At 38.4% G+C, this 20,677-nt stretch overlaps 1 protein-coding gene across 5 annotated transcripts in view; it reads left to right on the top strand.

Annotated features, from left to right (window-relative positions):
* The first annotated feature begins 1,664 nt into the window (after nt 1–1,664).
* The window catches only part of camsap1b (calmodulin regulated spectrin-associated protein 1b), a 41,154-nt gene continuing 22,141 nt past the window's right edge, over nt 1,665–20,677 (top strand). For 2 of the 5 annotated variants that reach the window (XM_055200713.2, XM_055200711.2), the window contains exons 1-7: nt 1,864–2,009; nt 2,411–2,575; nt 10,529–10,791; nt 15,762–15,923; nt 16,251–16,331; nt 16,895–16,927; nt 19,977–20,118. In XM_055200713.2, the coding sequence (XP_055056688.2) occupies nt 1,949–2,009; nt 2,411–2,575; nt 10,529–10,791; nt 15,762–15,923; nt 16,251–16,331; nt 16,895–16,927; nt 19,977–20,118 (907 nt within the window). In that variant the 5' untranslated portion in view covers nt 1,864–1,948. Of the gene's footprint in view, nt 1,820–1,863; nt 2,010–2,091; nt 2,113–2,410; nt 2,576–10,528; nt 10,792–15,761; nt 15,924–16,250; nt 16,332–16,894; nt 16,928–19,976; nt 20,119–20,677 lie in introns of those variants that run through there. The other 3 variants (XM_055200715.2, XM_073860968.1, XM_055200714.2) reach the window with 3 other exon arrangements.

Here is a 20,677-nt window from a genome sequence, read left to right as displayed (position 1 = left end):
GTCATAGGCTTATCATACATGCATTGAAGTTTTAAAATGTATCTAATATATAATTTAATTAAATTGAATGTTTTGGATACCACCATTAAATTATTTTGTGCATGTAAAACACAAGCAGCAATGTTTTTATTGAATTCAATTTTGAATTAAATTGAATGTTTTGCATACCACCATTAAATTATTTTGTGCATGTAAAACACAAGTAAATGTTTTATTTATTGGAGATAAAATGGCTGTTTAATTAATATAATACTTCTGTTTGTTAGGCACTAACAAGTGAAAATAGTTAGGTTTAAGTACATTTATTAAAACTCGATAGCTGTAATGCTGTGCAGAAGGAAGCCCGTGAGCCACGAAGGTAAGTTTGCGAGCAGATTCATTTCCACTTATTAGACAGCAGTCCGCTCATCGTGTTTTGTATTGCATCACTTATAGATCGTAAACCTTTAAAATCGAGTTTAGTAAGATGTATACTACAGTCAGCTTTGGTTAACTATTGAAGCATCGTCTTTAAGGCTCAAGTGACCGCAGTATTTGTTGAACACTGCTGGCAGCGGCGACGTCTGTGTCCGTACCATTTTATCAATGAGAGCATAAGTTCGTATCTCTCTGCTCCCGAGTCATAAAGCTCGTCTTTAATGAAATAATGTTTAATAACTTAAAAAATACGGCGTTTTTTAATTTCCTGAAAAATAATGGTTTTGGAGATACGGGGATCCCGCCCGACAGCGGCGAAATTGTAGATGGGACATTTGTAAAAAAAAAAATTCCCCCTCTGTCTGGGCCCCATCCCGCCAATCGGGCCCTAGGCACGTGCCTAGTTTGCCTTAGGGTTAATCCGGCTCTGTCTGCAAATAAATCATTTACTGTCATTCAGAGCTCACAGACAGGAGAACAAAGACTAATACAGACTAGTACCTTATTGTCTTACCTGTAAATAGCACTACAGACCCACACACATCAAGTGTATTCAAGTATGTGGCTGGAATGTCAATATAAACACACAAACTAGTTTTCATGTATAGGTCAATTGGTAAAGGATTCTATTAGCGGCTTAAAGATTGTAGGTTTGATTAAAGTGTTTAGTGCCATTCACTTTACATATATTAATTTACTTTAAATTCTCAGATAATTAATGCTACACACATACCGAAAAAATAAAATTTTGTAAAAAGTTCACTTTTCAGAAACTTTATTTTTAAGAGTGTACTGACAAAATGAATGCACAGTGTGTTTCGGATAAGAGATTCTGTCAAATGTATAAGATTAAATTTAAACAAAAACGTAAGAATCAATAATGTAAAATAAATTAATAAAATAAAAAATGAATTAAAATAAAATAATGGATAAATTAATGCATTTGGCTTTTGATAAATAGCCTAAATAAATAAATAAAACAAACAAAAATAATTTCCCGTAATATTTGGATTAAAGTTAAGGCGGTGTTTATGTAACTTTTATAGAGCATTGAGTTAGCAACGTACAAGTCATTGGTTCGATCCCGGAAAACACACACACTAAATAAAATGCACTGTAAATCTTAATGACTAAAATCACCTGCCAAATATTTTAAACTATCTTTTAAAAAACATAACCAACTAGCATTTATACGTTCATGATAAATGAATAATAATGTGAATGTGCAGTGTTTGCTGGTGATATTGTATGTGTGTGCAGTTGCACTAGTGACGGCTGATCCATACACGCTCTTGTCTCTGCTCGTGCTCGTGTCCTCATGATTTCCACCGGAGCCTTTTATTTTCTTTCATTTCTAACCTATACATCTGCAAGACTGGATTATTGATAGGTTACCTGTAAGGTACGTGGCGGTAAATGTTGTTATTTGAATTAATTGGTGACAAAGGGTCTGTTGTTTAGCTGCGGTTCGCTAGCGATCGCCTCATAAAGCAGCATTAGCAGTTAGCCGCTGGTCACTGTTAGTCAAAACATGCAAACCAGTTTGAGGTTAGGACAGTATCGCTCACAGATGGTTAAAACTGTCCCTCTTTGTGAGTGTTTGCACGTCATTTTGGGATTTTCGCTTTGCGTTACATGAACATTTACGTTATTCGTTTAGCAGACGCTTTCATCACTCAGGTGACGGCTAGCTAGGTACTTTGGTGGTAAACTAGAATAACGTTAGCTGAAGTCAGGGTGTTATTTAACCAGCTTTGTATTGGTTGGTGTTTTTCTAACAATTGTAATGTGTGTTAGATAACATTATAACCACCACACATTTAGGATAAAGATAGGATGGCTAAACTCAAGCTAGCCTGGACGCTAATGGAAATTAATAACTGTTTTATTTAAACGTTTAACACGCAGTTATTTGTCATGCAGTTTTAAAAACGCTATATTCCAGTTGTTAAAGATGAATGCAAATTTTGGGCTTTTTTGTGTGTGTTTGCAGACGGTGGTTGTAGGATGGAAGCGGGGCTGGGCACTGACGGCGCCCGCAGAAAGATGGAGGCGGCGGGCGAGGCGCTGGAGATCGTGCCGCTGGAGATGTATGATTCAGCCCGGGCTAAAATAGCGGCAAACCTACGGTGGCTTTTCGCCAAAGCTTTCGATGTCGGTAAGCTGACATGTTTGCTTTGCTTTTTATGAATAATGCAGCACTCGTTGATTTACTAAACCACTCCAAATATGTCATCAAAGACAGTTTGCCCATACTTAAAAGCAGTAGGTGGTATCGGATACAATGGTGTTACGAAACACAATATTCAGGTACCATGGTCTTTTGAAGAATAATACAGGTATACTGTAATGTGTATATGATGATGCAGTGGTACATGCTAACACAAATCATGGTAGTAGTACCATGGTACATGTCCAAAACACTAACCAGACTCTGGGCCAGATCCATGCCTAAAGCCTCGTTCAGACCACCAGCAACTTTCTCGCTGTGTGTCGCCGGTCTCTTTCAGTGAGTCGTTTTTTAATCTGTTTGTCATAAACAACTGAGTACTGTCCAATCCAGTAACTGACAAGAGAAGGATGACGTGAACTCCACTGCTTCGCTCCCATTAGTAGTCGCTTCTGAAAATCGCTCATAATTTGCATGAAGTTAAACTTTTCTTAACTTTCTCACATTGTTGGACACGCCCATACGGTCACCAATGGTCACTTTTGCTTGTGTTGCTGTAAATCGCCAAGCTTCCATTGAAATTAATGCAATCATGTCACTGTGTTACTGCTTGTCGCTGGCTTTCTGAATGGGGCGTAACATATGAGCGAAAGATTTTCAGAAGCGACTACCAATGGGAGTGAAGCAGTGGACTTCACGTCATCGTCAGTTATTGGGGTGGACGGTACACATTTGTATATGACAACCAGATTTAGAAACGCCTCATTGAAAGAGACAAGTCGCTGGTAGTCTAAACGAGGCTTAAGTCAGCAGCTTCTGTGTGGATCCGGCGCAGATCTGGCCAGGAGTCGCATGCTGCCTGGGAAGGTACATTTAAGGCAGTACTCTTTGACAACATGGCATTCATGCTGTTCGATTAGAATACAGTAAGTAAAACTTGAAGACCAGTGCGGTCATTAGCAAAATCCATCCAATGGAAAAGTCTGTAACCTAACGCTTACATACTGCCAAAGTAGCCTAACTACAAAATTGACAATTTTAAAGATAGAAGCTGAGTGTAGATGTTTTTCATGGGAGATTTACAGACTGAATACACTGATGTGGTGTTTCACAGTCGGCTCAAAAGCATTTGATCCATCTGCAGCGCTTACACAACTAAAATGTTGTGAATGGACAGGACCCAGGGTTCGCCTAATTCCTTGTCAGCAGATATGGAGGGCTTTCTGCGTGCATGACCATCACAATCATTTGTTTACATTACTCTTATACGTGCTAACTTAATGACTCTTTAAAATTGAAAATCACATTAAATGCACATTAGCACAAATTAATACACATCCTGTGGTCTTTCACAACCCGTAACTCTTTACTATAAGGCCCTATTCAGACCGCCAGTGACTAGCAGTAGCAGAGCCCATGATCTCATTCATTTCAATGGAAGCTTGGTTGAGAAAGTTTAACTTTATGAGCAACTTTCGAGAGCGACTACCATTGAGAGCGAAGCAGTGAAGTTTCCGTCATCCGTCTCTTATCAGTTACGGCAGTGGATGGTATTCGTTTGTTTATGTCAACCAGATTTAAAAACGCCTCCTAACGACTTAGCTTCGAAAAGAGACGGGCGGCACACAGTGAGAATGTTGCTGGTGTTCTGATTGGGGCGTAAGGATTATCATAAATTACTGGATTATTATAGATTGCTGGAAGAGTACCAGCAGTAGAGATGGCTTGGATAAATTAGATGACTAATATTTGGCCATTTCATTGGAAAATGCGTTGGCTGGTAACTGGAGATGCACCAATACTATTTTCTCTGCCGAATCCGATACTGATGACCGATTTTAAAGGCGGAGTCCATGATGTTTGAAAGCCAATGTTGATATTTGAAATCACCTAAACAAACACGCCCCTACACCAATACAATCTGGACCTTCTGTTGATAGACCCGCCCCACACATACGCAACCCAGGCAACGATAACGGTTAGTAGACACGCTCCTTACTGCTGATTGGCTATAAGTGTGTTTTGGTAGTCGGCCCGTCTCCTTTTCCAAAGCGTTTTTCAAACATCGTGGACTCCGCCTTTAAGGAATGATGTCTACCGATACCGATTGCCAATACAGATGATCAGTGCCGTTAATTTGGTGGTTTTACCTTTTATACTTTGTTTTAAATTAATGATACTGACACAATTTAGTAAGAAATGCAAAACAAAACTATTTTCTCGATTTCAACAACTTGTGTCAAAGTAACTGGTCTTAGTTATAAACAAATCTGTTACTTACCTAAACATTCTTAAAATGAACTAATTCTAAATATTAAAATAGTATTTCAGTGTTTCCCACAGGATTTTGAGAGACTGTGGTGGGGATGACGTCACTCGCTAATTAGCATATATGTGACGTATTCATGTCATGTTTGCGTTTGATCTAGTGTTGGCACCTGAAATTTGTTTCACTTGTACTCTTTGATCTGTATCTGTATTTGATCTGTATTATATATCAAATTATATTTTAAGCCGAATTAAGCTGTTTTAAATAATGAAATAAAAATGAAAATAGGAATCATGAAAATTCTATTTGTGGGGGCCAGTGTTGATTCTGTGGTGGGCCACCACAAATAAATCAATGTATGGGAAACACTGTATTTTTTAAGCGGCATTCACGTGTTGCCCCTTAAAACGCGCGGAAAACGCTAGGAGCATACTGTAGGTTCTTGTCACATGACCGGCGGTGCACTTGCTGCATTCTAAAAAGTTGAGATGTTTTTAACTCAATGCAGTGTGGATGTGCCTGGAAAATAATGACTGCGTCGCTTTCATTATGAGCGTGCATACCGTGCGGCTACATTTGAAATAACGAACTTGAGTGTGCAAAAGACACGATATGTGAACGGACCCTTACATTTATGAATAATAACATTCAGTTAATCAAGCTGATGATGTTTCTTAACACTCCCTTTATGCACTGCACAGTTTGATGCGTTTCCTGTCCCCTTTTAACTGACAGGAATAATCAACCGGTTTAAACTATGATAAATTGCTTTTACCGGCTTATAGCGATTTTTGGCCTATATATTGGTGCATCTTTGTTGGTGTTCACTTAATTTCAGTAAATTTGTTGTTCTTGCTTGCTGCTATTCTGTTAGTATTATATTGACATCCTTGACCTCTAGATACCACTGTCAGCCATTGGAAAAACCCATGTCGGTCTACCACTTGTGTGTGTACTTGAATATGGAAAGCAATGCTCATGGGCCATATTTACTCCGGATGTATTTTTAGACTTGGCCTTAATACCAGTCACTAATGACTATTACATATGAGCAGAGCAATATGTGGCCAAATGTGATCAGACTTTTTTTTTTTTGGGTGGGCATTGTCACTTTTCGACAACATGAGGGTACTAATGGCTGTACCAAAAGTTATTTTATGCATTTGACTCTTGTTTGCTCATCTTGAGGATTGGCAACAGGTTGAAGCGTTTCTATTGGAGAACGCATTCAGGTGTCTAAAGGCCTTTTACACCACGTACTACTAACCCAGTTTACCATCGTCACATCAGAAACAGAAGAGTGGCGAATAAAACCACCACATTTTAAAGATGAGGAAACTGTGGTGCTGTTGGTGTTTTACAGTACAGTACTGTGATTTTAGGGTGTGTCTGCATACCACAATAGCACCTGGTTAATAACATAGGCCTATATTGTAAATATAGGATGTTTTTGTTTTTAGATTTGGATTAGATTTGTTAGTGTTTGTGTGCTAAGGAGGTTAAAGTACATTTTGTCGTCTCTATTGGCATGTAGTTCTTTGTTCTCCTTATTCCCCATCCTGGCCCCTGTTAAGTCTAAGTTGTTTTGCTCCAGTAATTGGCAATGATGGAATGATGAAGGCCATGTGACTCTTATTCACAGAAATGGCCTGGATCTAAGGGAACTGTTTAGCTTGAAGTGCTAATCACGACGTTGAACATACAAATTATTTTTGATATACTTTCTAAATACTTCAAGGTAATTGTAGTGGCTTAGTGGTAGAGCATTGCGTTAGCAGCACCAAAGATTGTGGGTTCAATCCCAGGTAACGCACATGCTGAAAAATGTATCCATTTTAATGCATTGTAAATTGATTTGGATAAAAGCACCTGCCAGATGCATAAAAAATGTAAATGACTACAACTGAAGTCTTTAGAGTAGAGGACGTTTTTTAATTTATTTTGCATTTTAATAGATTTGTGTTTTTATTTCAAATACACGTGCATAAACTACATTTTATGGCTTATTCATTATAATAGCCTTGAGTATCACATCATTGGATTTATGAGCATGTAGTCGTGTAAGATAGAAATCAACAAATCATGCCTCAAGCCTGCTGTAATAATATGAAAGATTTTGTTAACAATTATGCAAACGTCTTTAAGTAACCTTGGAAATGGCAGACAGCCAGGTTTGCAACAAACCAGACAGCTCCACGTGGAGACAAAAGGGGGCAGGTGAGTGTTTGTGACGGATGACTGAATCCACCATCTTCACGTTTAATGGTATGATACTCTTGGGGGATTTTGGTACAGCCAGTGTTAATGCACGAATATATGTGTGTGTTGGGTTTGTATGGATGCTTGGACTGGGACATGTCTGGCTTTTCTCTCCTCTGTTTGTACCGTATGGTTGCATCCAGACCCCAGTTGCGAAAGCGCATGTGTCTGCGCAGATCTGCAGATGAGATCAGAGCTTTTCACACCATCACTCTATTGTTTAGCACGTGGTGTAACAGTTTAGCAACAAAGCAAGGGCTCGCTTAGACATGAAATGTGACGCATTTGCAATGATATATGTTAGGGCTGGGCGTTATGACGGTATATTCCGTTACCGCGGAATAAAATGTCTGACGTAACAGATTTTTCTATTCCGTCTATTCCGCGGAATGCAAATAAGTGGGCGTGGCTAACTCTGCCCTCCAGCATGTTAGACTGAGTGTGACGGAAAAAACATGTAAAATAGTTCACTTATAAAAAAATGAACAAGTTATTTGTGTATTTTTATAATAAGTGCTAGTGAATCCACCGCGGGTCACGCAGCGAGACTCTTGTCTTGCTCGCTCTCGCGCTCTCTCTCTCCTCATGCAGCAGCCGGCCGGTCTCTTGCGTGCAGAGGTCTCTAGTCAAGCGCAAGGAGCTGCGACGCCAAATAAGAGTTCTTCTCGCACATAAGCTAATAGTTGTAAAGTTTTCTGAACTTTAAGCAAGCTAAGACAAAAGCGTTTATATCAGTGACACGTGCGCTGCTGGAGCGATGTAGTTTGACGCGCCATTTGCTTATACAAACATATTTGATCGGAAAGACGAGAAAGAGATGCAAATCTTAAGGTCTAATAGAAAGTAAAGGTCGTCAAGACCTTAAAACAAACTTTATGATCATCACATCATAGCATGTCACATTTATAATATCTAGAGCTTCTTCTCTCATATACAGGTATTTATCCTGTCTGTAGGTTTTTGCATATATGTATACCTGTTCATTTTACATATTGCATATGTTTAATGTAATGTATGCATAAATACAAAATACAATGAAGCCATACTATAGCTTCAATAGTCTATAAAATTAATAACTCAATTAAAAACAAGATTCTGTCTAATCAAGGCTTATCTATGTTATCTTCTGGGCATTTTCACTTTAGCATTATTAACTTTAAATTGCTCATATTTTAAAACTGTGGTGAGCATTTAGTTAAAAGCTATAGTGAGTGGTGTATTTCTGTAAATTTTTATCATCAAAAAACAATATGAACTGAAAAACATGTATACCGTGAAATATTCCGTTCCGTGAAATAAAATGACTCATTCCCTGAAATAGATTTTTGGTCATTCCGCCCACCCCTAGTATATGTGAGATTTTTATTTGATAATAATCAAGTGTTTTGTGTTTACCTTTTATTGTGCCCATTTTTACAAGATGTAATTTAAAGGTCCCATTCTTTCTGTGTTTTTCTCTATACCGCTGTTTTCACTGTCCTAAAAACTGGCTGATGTGTTCCTTGTTCTATGAAGTCCCTCCTTCAGAAATACGTAACGAATTCTGATTGTGTAGTTTGTTTAGTGTGTTGTGATTCGATAGCAGCTTAGCTTGCCATTAGCTTAGTCAAAAAACTGTTCTACTGACATCATTAAAGCAGGAAGTAGAGGGCTGTAGTCCAAACCGGTCGTTCGCTGTAGGCTTTGAAAGGTGAATTCTGTTAAAAGGAGAAATATCGCCTAGCAGTGAACTTTGAGCTTTAACATTTTACGGGTATTATTTATGCTATTATAACAACATTACACACTAACTAGAGTTAAAAAAAATGGGATCAGGAAGAACGTGACCTTTAAGGTATGGTCTCAGGTGCGCGCAGAATGTGTCTCTGAAGTTTCAGCTCAAAATATTTCACAGATAATTTATTATAGCATGTCCAAAATGCTTCTATTTGGGCGAAAGCAAAAACGCTTTTTTCGTGTCTGTAGCTTTAAATGCTCCTTCCTCCCTTACCGTGGGTTCACACCAGCCGTGTTTGAGGCGTCAAATGCGCATCTACTGCTTATAGTTTGCCGCTTGAACATTTTGAGTTTGTTCACTCGCTTCATTCGCACGTGAAATTCTAGTCATCGAGACTTCTGCGACTTCGCTCACTTCCTGTTATCACGTCACTACTAGAGCAAGCTCCTGATTGGTTAATGTGGCGCATTTTTCCACCAAAGTTCAACTCGTTTTCGACTCGTGCGTTTCCCGCGGCAACGCTCAATTTGCGCCAACGAGGCGGAATCGCGTCTACCGCGCCGCACTAAAGGCCTCATTCGCGCCGCGAGACCGCCAGACGTACGTCAACCCGTCTTTACATTGACCTAGCATAGAAATAACTTGTGCTTGACGCCTCGACCGCGACTGGTCTGAACGCAGCATTACCAACAAAGACAGTGAGGGCTTTAAAATAGATCTGAAAGTTGCATTTCATTAAAGGGCACATACCATGAATATCTGACTTTTTACATGTTTAAGTGCTATTATTGGGTCCCCAGTGCTTTTATCAACCTAGAAAATGTGAATAGGATCAACCCAGTAACTTAGTTTTTGAAAAGCATGCTCTGCAAGCATGTGAAGTAATAGAAATTTGGCTCCCCTGGTGATGTCAGAAGAGGATAATACCACCCCTTAATCTACACTGTCCAACCACGCAACTGCCATTTAGTGCAGAGATCAGCTCATTTGCATGTTAAATGGCACACCCAAAATGTTGGAACCTACCTACAAAGTGGCAATTTTAAAATGCTTTAATAAATTATCTATATAATATTTTGAGCTAAAACCTCAGATATGTACTCTAGGGACACCAAATATTTGTTTGACATCTTAAAAAAGTCTTGTGAAATGTCCACTTTAAGACAAGCACTCTGCAGACACAGTGAAAATGCAGATATGTGTTTTAATCATATGCAGCTATAATTCATCAGGTGCAAGTCCTACAGCATATACAGAACAAAAACACATAAAATAATATAGCCCAGTTGGTTTTGGAGTTCTGAAATTTTGCCTGGGCGGCTGCCATTTCATTTTCAATGCAGGAAAACTCTGCTGTGTAATCAGATGATGTCTGCACTTTGACTATAATGAACTTCCATTCGAAATCTTGATTCCCTGATGTAAATAAAATTAAAATTGCGTCAAAATGTAAATTCAAATGAATTGATAAAATCTGTAAATTCGTCCAGCCCTACACACATTTTTGTCCAAACACCTTGTAAAAGTGGATTTTGCAAAATGGGTGCCCATTTACCTTGCTTTGTAACAAGTTAAGCACGATATGATAACCTCGAATCATGCAGGGTTTTTTTGAGAGAACTGTGCCATTACTCAAAATCCGATTGAAAATGATGCCGAAAGAGATCGTTTTTCTAAACTTAATTTTTTTGTCTAGATCACATCCCAGAGGACCTTCGAGACCCTTTCTACACAGACCAGTACGACCAGGAACACATCAAGCCCCCCGTGATCCGGTTGCTGTTGTCCGGTGAGCTGTATTGTCGTGTGTGCGCCCTCATTCTTAAAGGAGACCAGGCCGCCTCTCTGCAGTCGCACCAGTCGGTCATCCAGGCTCTGTCTCGCAAAGGCATCTATGTCATGGAGGGAGATGACACGCCCGTCACGGACGCTGATCTGACCTGTCAACCAATCAAAATGGTGCGTATGCCCAATCTGCTATATAAACGGATGCGTAGATGGCATAGCGCATTATTATGCTAAATGTGCTATTTTATGTAAGTTGTACAGTGCACATGCATTGAATACCTGGATGAATTTTTGTGATGTAAATATGTAAATCTAGGGCATAATAATTGCCAATACTAACTCGTATTAGTTTTTGACCAATCCGATTTTTAAAGAGAAATAAAAAAACGGCAGTGAAGAACTGGATGCACATTTCCGAATTAAATGGGATTTAATGGGATTATGTGACAGCACTGTAGCATAGTACTTATTAAAACTTTAGTGCAATACTGTCCAGATAAACTCATAAAGCCATTTAAAGTTTGCTGTTCACTAGTATTCCTCTGTTATTGTTTGTGTTTGATGTGTATTTGTACAGCAATATCCAATCCCTGCCCAAAATGAGGTACAAAGAAAAGGTGAAAGGGATAAGGAAGCTGTGCTTTGCCTTTCATCTTCCTGTTGTAGATACCTGTACAGTAGAAAGCCTGTATTGTTGGCTTTGTCGTGTCGAACATGGACAGGCGTATCTTTCAGCTCTTTATTTGTCTCTTCCTTCATGCATAGCCGCTGCATTAACCTGTCCAAACATTCAGTTGAATCAGTGTTTGCAGGACAGAGCAAAGTGGATTTCATTGATTCACAGCGGGATTGTGGGATTGCTTGTTTGAAGCAGTGAATGGCACTCGCTGATGTTAGTAAATCTGCATTGTCCACCCACTAGGGCTTTATCACTTCACATTCAAATCTGTATAGTGGAGTCCAGTCACACCCTTTACAGAGCTTAGTACAGTCTGATCCACACAAACCTGTTAGACAAAATGAATTGACTTTATGACATGTAGGTGCAGTTTAATGAAGGGAAAAAAGTGTGTCATTTGTTGTCTTAACACCGTTTAACACTGATGAGGCCATTATACAAATCTAACTATACATAGTTTTCACACATATTCTGGCATATACATACATAGGCATATGCCCTAACCTTAACTTGATTGATTTGCATACTGGTTTGAAGCTTCGGGGCAGATTATTTAATCTCTTCTGCGACTTGTTGCACGATACATTTAATATCTTCCTGTCAGGCAATAAACTTAATTGTTGCATACTACAACTATACCATATATTGCTTTAATATGTTAGTCACGTTATGCATGTTGAAACATTATGAATAATAGTAGCATCATACTGACCTCATCATTGCATTCATCTTAAATTAAAAATGGGGGAAGTTATTTCAGAAAAAAACATTGAGATAAGAAATGTGAATCATATTACATTTAAAGACCAATTATGGTCCAATTCACATTTTTACATTTCATTTGTTGTGTTAGTGTGTATTAGTACATGTTAACCATATGCAAAAGGTACAATGCCCAAAGTAAACGATGACATGATTTATCGTCTCCCAACGTAAATCTCTTTTCTTGGACTACAACAAACACACGGATTGTAGGCAACAGTTTACTTCCTGGAATTGGTGATGTAGACAAGACGATATTATCATAACTCCTCCCGCTTGGACTCACAGCCTGTAAGTTAACTCCTGTTGGTATTGCATTGTGACCGAATCTTTCAAACATGGTAAGGAGCATCACATTTCCGGCTGATGTCAGAGGTATTCAGGCCAATCACAACAAACAGATTAGCTGTCCAATCAGGCACACTGCGATTTTCAAATCAATGAGCTTTGTACAAAATCAATGCATTTGAGGAAAGCAGTATATCTGGAGCTACAAAAATGTTCGGAATGTGGAAAATAATGTTTTTTAACCATAAACCATGCGAACACATTGTATTATACCAAATACACAAAATAACATTGTTTTTTAGCAATAAAAAAGGTGCACTTTAAATGAATCCCGTGAGCGGGACACCTGAGTTTACTTCAATATTTTGCATGTACATTTTAATCTATCACTACATTCTGTATAGCTGGAAAGGTCTAAGAAGTAGTTTTCATATTTCCAAACATTTTAGCAGTAATATTTATGCAGTGACAGTAATTTATTAATTTGTGACAAGAGTTTGCAGCAAATTGTTGACACCTAGTGCCCGGTTTTGGTAAAACCACTAAAAGTGTAACACACATTTTTTGTAATAATTTTACGTATAAAATATATAATTTTTGCTTTATTTTTATTTATTACACTAAATGTAAACTGCTATAACAATTTTTTTAATATTACACACTAAAGTGTCTTCTTTAAAACAAGACCAAGATTAGACTTCTAGACCAAATTAAGTTTTATTAATTTGAAGGTCTACATCACCTTTGTACCTCTCATTTAAAAAAGGGCTGCAACAGTGAAGGGGTTGATGCCTTTGTCAGATTTAAGGCTAAGATGAGAGTGTTGCATTGTGGTATACAGTACTCCTCACGATGTGCTTTAGTCATATAGTGCTAAAAAAGTATTAGTATGGGTGCTAGTGTTTTTTTTTTATTAGCCAATAAGAAGTTACTTAAGTTGAACTGGTTTGTTTAGTCCAATGCATGGAAAACTATTATAAAACATCACATTGATGTCATCCAACACATTTTTGACTTCCGTTCAAGTGCTTGGAAACCCAAAAATTTTATTTATAGGATTGTGTTTTCCAGAGCTCAATGTTTAGTATGTTTCCTAGGCAGCAAACTTCCTCTGTATCTGGCTCATCACTGTACTATCCTCAGGCTTTGACTTGTCTGGCTTGTTGAGAACAGAAGACAAATCTGCTGAGATTTTGCTGATGTTTAACATCAACCCGTATGAACAAGCATAGTGCACTGGTGTTTGGGTTGCTGTGGTGTCTGGTTAAACAGCTCATAGTCTCGAAACAAAGACTGAATATAGAAATTGAGGCTTAAAGAGCTTGTCTGGTGTGTTGTAATGGTTTATTTTTGAATGTAATCTGATAATCATGATATGAGGTAGTGCTCACTGCTGTTGTGCCCTAAAATGGAAAGTTAAAAAATTTCATGACAGACTAGTCTAAATATTTCTGTCATCACGTATTGTCTTAATTTTGCTTTGCCTTGTCTAATCACCTGGTTTTATTGTGTTTAGCACAATATGTTCTGCTTTGGTTTAAACAGGATTAGATGATTCTTCCTACGTGTGGTCCAATGTAGTGCTCTCTTAAACAATTAGATTGTCTGAGATCAGATTATACAGCGCCAAATTAATCAAGATTGTCCTTTTGTACTTTATCAAGATTTATGGTCATCCTAACATAAAAAATTGTCACAGTACCAAAGAGTGCCATAAACGTATAAATTTAAATGCGTGTTTAAATTCTGGAAACAAAATGTCGTAATTACAATTTTAACATTGTCTTATTTACAATTTTAACATTAGCGATTTGTGTAAATCAGAGGTCCCAACCACCGGGTCGCGACCCAGTACTGGGTCGTGGACAAGTTGCCACCGGGTCGCAAGAACGTCCCGAAATTTTTTTAATAATAGCCACGTAATAGCTTAATCGGGTATTTTGTACTTTAAGAGCCGACTACAAATAACATCGATCATTTCCACTTTTGAACAGGAGCCGTGCTCTCTCTCTTTTTCTCCGCCTCTCTCTCTCTCTACCAGTGCATCAGCGATCACATTGCTGTCATTAGAGTTTGAGCATACAGTACTTCTAAAACACAATCGATCAAAGAATTGCGGAGGTATGACTTTATGAATCATTTGCAAATGTACGTCGCAATGATGTACATATGCGGAGACGTTCAACTGTGTGACAGCGCAAATGACTGAAAAGTAATTATTTTATTCTTCTTTAAAACAACTTCAGATTTATCCATCGATCGTAGCACCATGATCAAAATAAACTATTAGGCTAATAATATTTTAACAGCTACACTTTAAACGTAGGTTTGAAAGGAACCTAAACTTGTCAATCATCATTAATCATGGTAAACGTGAGTCTCCGTGCCTCTGCGCCCAGCCGAAATTCTTCTGGCGTCTCTCCTCCTTCACTGCATTTTTCTTCCCTTCTGTTACTTGGAATTGGGTCTCGAGCCCGACCAAGATTCGAGCTGCCTTCGAGAACAGCAAGCCAAGTTCGTTTAGGTTCCATTAATTATTTAGACTAAATGGGCAGGCAAACTAGTAAAAACAATGAAAGTAAAAAACAATCCGCCAAAATATGGTTTTACACGTCTATAGAAAATATACTGTAGCCTAAGCAATTATTAATTTTTCTAATGCATGGTTGTTATCTTTACTTCCGTTTAAAACGTAAATTTCGAAAAGGAGGATTTTCAGCACGTTTGAACAGCAACTCAGCGACCATATCCCCCCCCCCCCCCCCCCCGGTCCGCGAATTTTTTTTAAAGCTGAAACCGGTCCGTGGTGAAAAAAGGTTGGGGACCCCTGGTGAAAATAACTTTTTATGTTACTTTAACATGTACGGACACATATTCAGCCTGCTGTTCTGTGCTATTGTTTAGTTGAATAACTTTACAGATTAAATGTCCATTCTTTGGCTTGGATTTTTGTGAAAACATTTTTTTTAATAAACGTGACATGTAGTCCAGTGCGACTTTTAGTCCAGTGCGACTTATATATATGTTTTTTTCCTTTTCAAAACATATTTTTGACTACTGCAACTTATACCCCGGAGCGACTATAGTCCGGAAAATATGGTATTTATTCATTTTTCGGATATAAACCTTAACAGGATTTTTAAATTCTTATAGCTAAATAAACCCTAAATTGAGGTATTTATGTGTAGTAGTGCAAAATATACTCATTGAGTTTTACTTAAAACAGTCTTTTGGATTTTTATATTTAAGGCCTTAAATAAAAATGTGTGCTGTTTCAAAAGAGTAAACATCAAAATAAAAATAAACAAAAAATATTGACTTGAAATTCTTATGGATGTGCTGGTGAGGACATTTTTATTTAGCTCTAATATGCATTACATGCATTTTTTTTCTCCTCTGTTGTTCTCCGCAGAGTTCTCATATTCCCATGATCGATGCTTTAATGATGGCCTACACCGTGGAGATGATCAGCATCGAGAAGGTTGTGACCTGTGTGAAGCGCTTCTCCACATTCAGTGCCTCGAAAGAGCTTCCCTTTGACCTTGAAGATGCTATGGTGTTCTGGATCAACAAGGTTTGTGTTCTGAACCTCAGTCAACACAACATGATGCCGTTTAGTTTTGAACCGCTCACAGCATAGTCTGCCTTTGAACTTAATACAAAGCGAAATGATACGAACAGTCTTGTAAAGGTTCAAAGCGAATAAACATTGAGGATTGCATAATGTCAGTTGCCGTTACACCCTTGTATCTGCATCTGTCCAGTCATGTTTTTCCAATCCATGTATGGGCAGGATCGGATTTTGTGAGTTAATTCAACCCAACATGAAAACTGTAAAAGATGGGATGTCCATTGTGAATCTGTGTATGTGTACAGTTAACAATACAGTTTTGTGCTGCAGGTGAACATGAAAATGAGGGAGATCACAGAGAAGGAACACAAATCAAAGCAACATCTACTGGAGTCCCCCAGTCACCAGAAGGTAACAGATACTGTAGCTTCTGTTTTGTCACACATAGATGGCAAAACATTTATATTTCTCAAAACACATGTGCATCTGGTATTAGCATTTATGTAAAAAAGATCTCATTACAAGTGGACTATGCTATACAAGATTCAAAGGGCATTTGGCTGGTTAGCAGTCAACCCCTGCTGGTGAATGCTGTAACTACACCATTACAGGGCCTATTTATTAGCTATTTTTAGCTTGTATATTACAAATTGCAAATGTTACATTATATTGTAGTAAATATTTTACAATTGACTGATATTTATTGGGTTGTCTATCATGTAATCATTAAACCAGAAGCCCTCTCTTTAATAAAAACTGTTTGCAAATCTGCTCCAAGTGATCGGATTGCTTAGTGTGACCAATTGTGAACAAGTATGACCAGAGACAACTTATGATAATATTTTAACATCTTCAGTGGCATCACTCCTCTATCTAACCTCATAGCAGGGTCACATCTATCTGTTTTTCTTCTCCCTGATCTTACATCCTTTCTGCTCCTCTTCCTCTAACCTCCTCCTTCGCTTCGCGGATAGTCTCCCTCAAAATGGTATTGGAAACTAGTACCTGTAAGTTGGCTGTGAGTGATTCCTGTCCACTGCACGAGTAGTATGTGATTTGAACGCACAACATCATTGCCCGGGTCACGCTTTAATCTTATCAGTGCCCACCGGGACACGCTTACTCTGTAAACAATACAGTGCATTTGTGTGTGCGAAATCACCTGTCCTTCGCTTTCCTCCTTTCATTTCTGTGCTTTCCATTTGTTTTGTTTGTCCCTCAGCCTCATCTCATTTTTGAGCTGGCCCATTTCATGCTGGGAACGTCTAACGTTCAGGTTCTTCTGTACTAAGTTGATACTAAAATGAAAAAGTAACGATACCAGTCTTTTAGTTCAGAAGTACTGACAAATGTTTGCATGAATACATGCAAGCATCCTTTATAAAGAGCACCCGGGCCTCTCAGCATTTGCACTTCTCTGTCAAATTATTATTGCAAGTCGATTATGATTTGCGTATATGCAAGCAGATGCTACCAAAAACTCAATGCATTGTTTGTTAATTAGGCCTTGTGTGGTGTTAGTGCAACCATGCTTGGCTATGTCAAAGAAAACCATTTAATAATCACAAATAAGAATTGCACATTTTCTAGTTAACCTAGTTATTGACTAGGTTACTATCTATAATTCACCCCTTATTTACGCAGCACACGTCTGTGTGTTATGGCTCCAACAGAGCTTATCGCGACACAGTGGTTTAGAAGCGGGGCACCATTTATTTTTGTAGATATTTTCGGCAGTTTATTCTTTCGGCCGAAAACACCATAATGTAATTTTCGTCATCAGAAATTTCCGTGCATCCATAGTAGAGGTCTTCACGGGTCCACTTAGATCCGAAAACCCGAGGTCCGACCTGAGAACCGATCGGGTTCGGGTCTAAAACTTTCACGCGTGCCTCGGACAAGGGTCGGGTATAATATTAGCGGCATCGGGTCTTGGATAATTTAAAATTATTGTGTTTTTGCCGAACTGACCCAAAAAAACCGAACTCTCTCGCGTGTGTGCGTCTTATGTCCTTTTCAAACCTCTTCTATGTTTGCCAAGACCACTTGCGACATTGTGTGGCTGGCGTAGGTTTATTTTTCGTTGAGACAGATGTCAGTCAATTTCAAATGTACATTTTAGCGATTACCTGGGTTTCGTTTTCAGATAACAAAGTAAAACAAATGGAGCAGCTCGCCAAATTAGTTGCGAGACCAGCCGGGTTTCTGTGCTGCGTGCGGGGCTGCAAACTGCACACATGTCGGTCGGTGCCGTTTACATGCGGGTCGAGTCGGGTTAAAAAAATGCCACTGGTTCAGGTCGGACTCAGGTCTAATTTTCTCGGGTTTGTCTCGGGTCGGGTCTTTCTTAAAAAAAAAATGCACGTCAGATATAAAGTGATTCAGGTCATTTCGGGTCGGGTACATTTATTTGGACCCGAGAAGACCTCTAATCCATAGTGCCTAAAGTGCATTACTTAATAATGTTACTTTTCTGAAGTAACGAGTAAAGTAATGCTGCTAATGCATTACTTTATAAATGTACACATTAATATTTGAGTTACCTTTTTAAAAAAGTAATGCGAGTTACTTTTCAGTTTAAATAATTCGGTAAAAAACTGAATAATGTACTGAATTAAACTTAACATGGTCACGGAGAATTATGCACTCTATGCGTGCGCGCCTGAGCGGGAATAGTTTGAGTCGGCAGGCCAGAGCTTGACATTTTTGCGATGGAAATATATAATTTTCACTCAAATAAAACACCTGCAAGGCCTGAAAGAGATAAAGCTTCAGCCAAGTAAGAAAAAGTAACGCAGAAGTAACTTAAAAGTAACGTAAGTAATTACTTTCCATGAAAAGTAACTAAGTTATGCAGTTAGGTACTTTTTGGGGAGTAACTGAATATTGTAATGCGTTTCTTAAAAGTAACTTTTTATATTACTGCGCAGGTAAGTCTGTCTTCCTTACACTTTTACTGTTGCGGCTCTTCTCGTATTTACTTCGCCCTTTACATCCTGAAGAACTGTAAAAACAATTCTATTCAATGGCCCTACTTGTCGTTCATAACCGCACTTTTAAGTGTTTTAACGTTGTCTGTAGGCTACAGCACAACAAAAAAAATAAGCACAACAGTAAATACAATTTAACCAGACAAAACAACTATTTAGCCAATTTAACCATTGGACAATGGCAAAAAATAAAAAACAACAACGTGCCAAATATTGATTTCTCGCTTATCCTATTGCTTTGCATCTAAAACACAGCAAGTATAGGTTGGCACCACATGGAGGATGTAACAAAACCTTTTCGAAGCCGTGATGTGCCACAGACGTGTGCAGTGTAAAGGGGTCGCTTTTCATTTTGCCCCTCTTTTAAATTTGTTGTTTAGCTTTCACTACATTATGTCTGCATTTAGTCTTATTGTATGTGTAGAAATGGATTTCTTTGTCTGCTTTTGGTTAAAAGTAAAGCATCCATGTACAATAAAATGTAATCCATACTGCATAGAGATGTGTAGAGATCTTTGTATATTGTGTGTTTATTTTAATTTATGCAACCACGTTGCATAGACTCACATTAGTTGCGTAGATTGTATTAGTCAGTGTGTCTCACTTAAAATGTCTCATTCTGTTTGTTATGGCCAATCACCACTTTGTAGTATTACTACAAAGTTCTTTATACGGGTAATCTGTATTCGATCATTTAGTCGACCTCATCAGACCTGTATTAGGTTTCTTTTTCTGTAGAACACAAAAGAAGTTATGACGATGTTTGAGCTACTCTTCTTTCTATTCAAAAATTGAATGGGGACTGACTTGCAAGTTTAAACAACAAAGGCGTTTTTTTTTCAAAGTTTCCACTTACAATCATTTTTAATATGGTTGTGTGAGTTGTATGGGACACTTTTTCATGCCTTTTCTTTTGGCCAATATTGGAGTCCAGCAGCCCGAGTCCCCATTCACTTTTTTGGGTAGAACGTAACAATGCCATACACCAAAGGTCAGTGTCTGAATTGCAGCATTTTGTAGTGGGTGAATGTAACGGTTTATTTTTTTTTGGGTTTGTCACTTGCAGGTTCGGTACAGACGGGATCACGGCTCGGGTAGACAGCAGCCATATTTTCCCCTGTTAGAGGATCTTATCAGAGACGTGTGTGATGGTGCTGCGCTGCTGACAGTGGTTCATTACTACTGCCCGGACCTGATGAAGCTTGATGGTAGAGCAAATGTCTTTATTTAGTGCGTCATTTAATGATAATAAGTTGAGTAGATGTTAAAGGGATAGTTCACCCAAAAATGAAAATAATGTCATTAATGACTCAGCCTCATGTCGTTCCAAACCTGTCAGACCTCCGTTAATTTTCGGAACCCAGTTTAAGATGTTTAAGATTTAGTCCGAAAGCTTCTGAACCTCCATTAAAAATCTATGTACGGTATACTGTCCATCTCCAGAAAGGTAATAAAACATCATAAAAGTAGTCCATGTGACATCAGGGGATCAGTTAGAATTTGTTGAAGCATCGAAAATACATTTTGTTAAAAAAATAACAAAAAATTACAATTTCATTCAGCATTGTCTTTTCTGTTGTGAACCGCATGCACGAGACTGCAGTGACGCTGCTGACGTGTTATGTGGTGCACCCCAGCTTTTTTTTGCGTCCGAGTTTCGTTTACAGTCTGAGGGAGATGCACGCTGTAAGAAAAAAATCTTTGCAAACATGTCTGAGGATAACTCGTCAGCAGCGTCACTGTGCACGTGCATTCACAACAGACGCG

Source organism: Misgurnus anguillicaudatus, chromosome 22 (assembly GCF_027580225.2).
Source record: "Misgurnus anguillicaudatus chromosome 22, ASM2758022v2, whole genome shotgun sequence".
NCBI lineage: Eukaryota > Metazoa > Chordata > Actinopteri > Cypriniformes > Cobitidae > Misgurnus > Misgurnus anguillicaudatus.
The sequence above is the reverse complement of the archived record's forward strand: the minus strand, read 5'-3'. Positions and strand labels throughout refer to the sequence as shown.